At 33.4% G+C, this 5,228-nt stretch overlaps 1 protein-coding gene across 1 annotated transcript; it reads left to right on the plus strand.

Moving 5' to 3' along the window:
- The first annotated feature begins 3,794 nt into the window (after nt 1–3,794).
- LOC131654948 (protein RADIALIS-like 6) lies at nt 3,795–4,362 on the plus strand. Its single transcript, XM_058924871.1, has 2 exons — nt 3,795–4,108; nt 4,228–4,362. The coding sequence occupies exon 1, from the start codon at nt 3,859–3,861 to the stop codon at nt 4,069–4,071; it is 213 nt and encodes a 70-aa protein (XP_058780854.1). The 5' UTR covers nt 3,795–3,858; the 3' UTR covers nt 4,072–4,108; nt 4,228–4,362.
- Nucleotides 4,363–5,228: the final 866 nt, after the last annotated feature.

The raw sequence follows: 5,228 nt of genomic DNA on the forward strand, positions 1-5,228 counted from the left end.
TCTTCGACCGTTCGACTAAAATCCGGCTTTTAACTTAATAAATTCAAATATGCTTCTTAAAATAACATCGACAATCCAAATTCGACCAATATATCATATTTCCGGTATAATCTTAATTACTCAGAAAATTCCCAAAACTTCAAATATTATTTCAATAATATTTCTAATATTGAAAATATCAAAACTCTTGATTAAATATCAATCCGCTATCCCAAACTAATACCGACTAAATCGTCTCAAAATACGAAAACTTCACTAAACACTCTGAACGTCTAGATTAAGCGAATAATCGAATTTCCGGGCGTTACAAAACATGCATCAATTTATCAATTTTATGGATTCCTCATTCAAAACCTAAAATATCAACATAAACCCAAAACCCCATTCCTACATACCAATCATCATATCCAACCTTATAGAGCTAGAACCCTACCCTTACCTTAGATTGGTGATTCTCTACTCTTTCAATGGGTTCCTGCTCTAGCCTCCTTGTGCCTCTTCACCTCTTTCACTTTCTCTGTTTTCATGTTCTCTAACTTTTCTATTTCCCAATTCTCTTTTCTCTCTGATTTTTAGTTAACCATTACTAACTTTAAATCACTAATGAGCTTAACAACCACACCCCGACTATTACTCATGCTAACACAATATAGGCCCAACTAACTATTTACTCAATTATTCTATTATTATTATTATTATTATTATTATTATTATTATTATTCTCCAACTTCAATAAAATATCATAACCTCTAATTAACACAAATTCACAAACAAATCATAGTTCTACCAAACAATTCACAATCAAATAATTAAATTAAATAAACGGGCGTTACAATAAGTGCCAAATTGTAGTTATTTTTTAATATAGTTTATGACACTTATCGTCTCTTTTTCCTCAACTTGTGCGTGAATTCACATGTTTTTGTTAGATTTGTACATATTGTGTATAATTTGAGTTTTTGATTCATTTATATACTGTTTGATAGTTTTTATGTCTTTTTGTAGGTAATCATGTATGGTTGGAGCATTGAGTAGTAAAGGCCAAAGGCTAAGCTTCAAGATTGCAATGTTTAGCAATTTATCAAAGAATAAGGCTCAAAATAAGGATGATAAAAATCATCAATTTGGTTGCCATTTAGTCATTTTTAGTTATAGCATTTAATAAACTTTCCAACGCTTCGAATCAGACACAAATCGGAGTTACGGTTCTCAAGTTATGGCCGAAACAAGATTTCAAGTTGCAGCAGACCGCGCTTAACGGACTCTTTGTGCCGCTAAGCGAGATCTGCAATTTCCAGACTCGTTAAAAAGGGAAAAATTCACATTTTAAGGTTATGAGTTGGATATTTTTGAGTCCCAATACCATCGCCTTCATTCTTTTGATAGAAAAGCTAGAAAACAACATTGGAGCTTGCATATGGATGATCCAGACTCGAATTTCTCATCAATCGGAGCTGACAACCTGTGAGATGTTTGATTCTTCTTTATTCTTCTCTATGTATTTCTCTATTTATTGGGTTTTGTTTGTAAGCTTACTCTGAACCAATGTATATTTGTCGATCATGGTGTTGTATAAAGCTTTCTTTACAAATCAATCTTGATGTCTTCCTTGATCTTTTTGCATTTATGTTTGGGCTTGTGTTGTTATAGACATATACCTCACAAATCTTAATTAGGGATGGATATCTATTAGTTTCTAGATTCTAGAGATAGATTTAGAGCTAATATTTACTGTGGGTATCGAAGCTTAATGCTTATGTGTTTAAGTTTCTAGCGAGAGATCATCGATGCGAGAATACATATGTTCTCACAACTTTGCGTTAGAGACAACCTGAGTTATGACCGTCTCGTTGGTGCTTCAGAGATGAACACTGATGTGAGAGATGCATGATGAGTTTGACGAGTATTTTAGGTTGAGTGCAACTGATCGATAGGTCTAAGTTTGTGACGAGTAGTTTAAATTCATGCCTGATAAGTTTCTCCTCTCCAAAAAATGCATTTATTTTCTTTTTGATACATTTTTACTTTAACCCATTCAAACCCAAATTCAAGAACGCGAGATTTGTCGAACGACAACTCAGTACCATTAATCCATGTGGAGACAATAAATTCTCGGAATAATATTTTCAAATCTTTTGTTGCTTGCCGCTCTACCGCTTCAACAATTAACGCTTCTGAATCTTTCAACATCAACAATGTTCTCCAAGCCTTCGTGTGTAGCAATCAACCCATTGTTCCTATTGATTCCTTGAGCGACGAATTATCCGAAGATTTGAGAAAAACTCTGTCTTGTCTGTAGCCTTTCACACAGCCACTACCAAAGCAATTCGGAGAAATGAACCTCTTTCTTCTCATTGAACGTCTTCTTCTTTTACGGTCTTGGAATATTGTGCGTTTGCTCTGATTTTCTTAACTTGTCATTTTTTAATGAAGTAATTCAAGTAACTTATATTTTACCATTTTTCTCTCAATTCATCATTTTATTACCTTATTTTAAAAAATTAAATATATGTTACAAATTAGCTCAAAAGTTAATTTTAGCAAATATTATAAATTTAATAAAGTAGGATGTATGTTATAAAGAATTTGGACGAACCCTATTCAATATGACATGCTCCTCTCAATCAGAATGACTTTGGAATGCCTCCTTACAGGCTACATGTTATTTTAAAAATGAACTTTATTTTTGCTTCTAGGAGTATTAAACAACTTTTGATGGATTGGAAATTGGGCAGCAACAGTAATGAAATTCTACTTATGCATACAAATTTTTAAATCAATAGTAAAAGTTTTATACAGTATCACAATTCACAACTCTATATATCTGATGAAATTTGGAATATATTCCCATGTTTCAAATAGCCAGCTATAACCTCTTGGAATTTAGTAATAACTTGAAAAAATCCAAAAAAAATCAATTCCAAAAATCTAAGAACTGAATAAAATAACATAATACTATCAACTTTTTATCAGTTCAGAACATAGTATCACTGATGCTTGATAATGACTATTCCAACCTCAGATGTTTGCTTTGTCTAATCATCTAATAGTACTAAATTAACACTTACACATAGATATTAAAAGGTAATTACATGTGTTGTTGCCACAAGGAGTGGCAAAACTAGTTCGATTCAGTGGACATATTTTTGTTTTATGGACATTTTTTCACAAGATAATTAAAGTTATAGATTCATATCCTCTAATATTTCTGTCCCGTCCGTCTCATTTTTTTGCCGGTGTAAAAATTAACATACATTTTTGTAATTTTAATGCTAAGAAGGTATAAGCTCGCGTCTTACACAATGTCTACTCTACCCTGCCATCGAGCCAAAATTTTAAACTCGCGCCTTACCCAATATCTGCTCCGCCCAATATTTTTTCAAGCTTTTGCGAGACATGATAAGAGGACCGGAATGTCTGATTGCCAATTGTCTAACATAAATGGATATTATATGTAATTATATATTGTTTTAGTACATTGAACATATTTTTAATTTTAAGTGCATGCACTTAAGTTTTAACGTATAGTCTTATGAAGCTAATCAAGGTGAGTAACTTAAGTTGTAAAATATGATGAGAAAAGGGAAAGAAGAATTGAAATCTGGAACCTGATTCATTGGAAATTGATTCTCTCATCTTGGCATGTAGTTGTACCTTTGTCCTTCTTCATTTTGTGGTTCCAATGTCGAAAAGGTCCACAATGTTTTTCAACTTTTAGCTATAGAGATTCTCTTATTAGCTACAACCCACTATCCTCAACCAATTTATAAACACAACAATCATCACAACATTTTTCATACTCAACAAGTTATATATATTTTTTATATTCTCCTTCTTGCTTAGATCATTGAATTATCAATGTCTTCAAGTTGGACACCAAAACAAAACAAGTTGTTCGAAAAAGCACTTGCGAAATTCGACAAAGATACCCCGGATCGTTGGCAAAATGTAGCGAAAGCGGTTGGTGGTAAATCAGTTGAGGAAGTTAAGAGACACTATGAGATACTCTTGGAGGATCTCAAACACATTGAGTCTGGTCATGTTCCTATTCCAAATTACAAATCCACGTGAACCATGAACAATGTTGATGAAAAAAATATATCCTAAGGTAACGGTTTTATTCATTTTGTCACTATTTTATGTTCATGTTTTTATTTACTTTGATGATAATTAATTATTTACACACTCATGATTTCATTTTTGCTTATGTTATATGATTTTTGTTAGGCTTCTGAGGTATCTAAAGCTGAATGGATTTGAAGCAATGCAATGCATGTGTCCTCCATATGTTTCCACATCCACCATTGTAATTTTGATTATTTTCTTAATAAACTATTTCATTGTGCAAGAAAAAGTTTCTAGTTAAGTGTTTTCAATAACTCTTTTGGTTGTCATGGCAAATCTGAAATCATGCAAAAATTGTCACTTTTAATTCTTCTAATTATGACATGCATGTGTAGAATTTAAACCTTACGCACTACGCCGTACAAGGGCTTTCACAGCGCTTTTTTTGGCCTTTAACAGCGCTTTAAAGCGCTGCCAAAGCCAGCGCTGGCGTAGGCTACGAAAGCGCTTTTAAAAGCGCTCTGGTAGACCCCCCCTTTAAGAGCGCTTTCCTGGAAAAAGCGCTCTTGTAGGACCCCCTATAAGAGCGCTTTCCTGGAAAAAGCGCTCTGGTAGACCCCCCTTTAAGAGCGCTTCTTAGTAAAAGCGCTGGCAAAGACCAGTAAAAAAGCAAAAAAATTAAAAAATTACGCAGCATACAAAAGCGCTTTTGGAAAAGCGCTCTGGTAGGCCCCCCTATGAGAGCGCTTTTTCCAGAAAAAGCGCTCTCATAGGGGGGCCTACCAGAGCGCTTTTCCAAAAGCGCTTTTGTATGCTGCGTAATTTTTTAATTTTTTTTGCTTTTTTACTGGTCTTTGCCAGCGCTTTTACTAAGAAGCGCTCTAGTATGTGGACCTTTAAGAGCGCTTTTTAGAAGCGCTGTAGTTGCTAAATGAGGTATTTTTATGTGCAGCCTATAATTTAATCCTCCCAGTCGACCTGTAATGTTTTCGACCTGTAATATTTTCGACCTGTAATATATTTTCGACCTGTAATATATTTTCGACTATATTATTTCAGCCATCAGTAAGACAATATATATACTAATATATACCATTATAATATCCAAAATTATATATATACATCATTACAAAATTATATATATACATCATTACAAAATCAAC

This window comes from Vicia villosa, linkage group LG3 (assembly GCF_029867415.1).
Source record: "Vicia villosa cultivar HV-30 ecotype Madison, WI linkage group LG3, Vvil1.0, whole genome shotgun sequence".
Lineage (NCBI taxonomy): Eukaryota > Viridiplantae > Streptophyta > Magnoliopsida > Fabales > Fabaceae > Vicia > Vicia villosa.

Bases quoted from the DNA above. Each gene is read 5' to 3' on its own strand.
- LOC131654948 (XM_058924871.1), top strand. From the start codon at position 3,859: ATGTCTTCAAGTTGGACACCAAAACAAAACAAGTTGTTCGAAAAAGCA.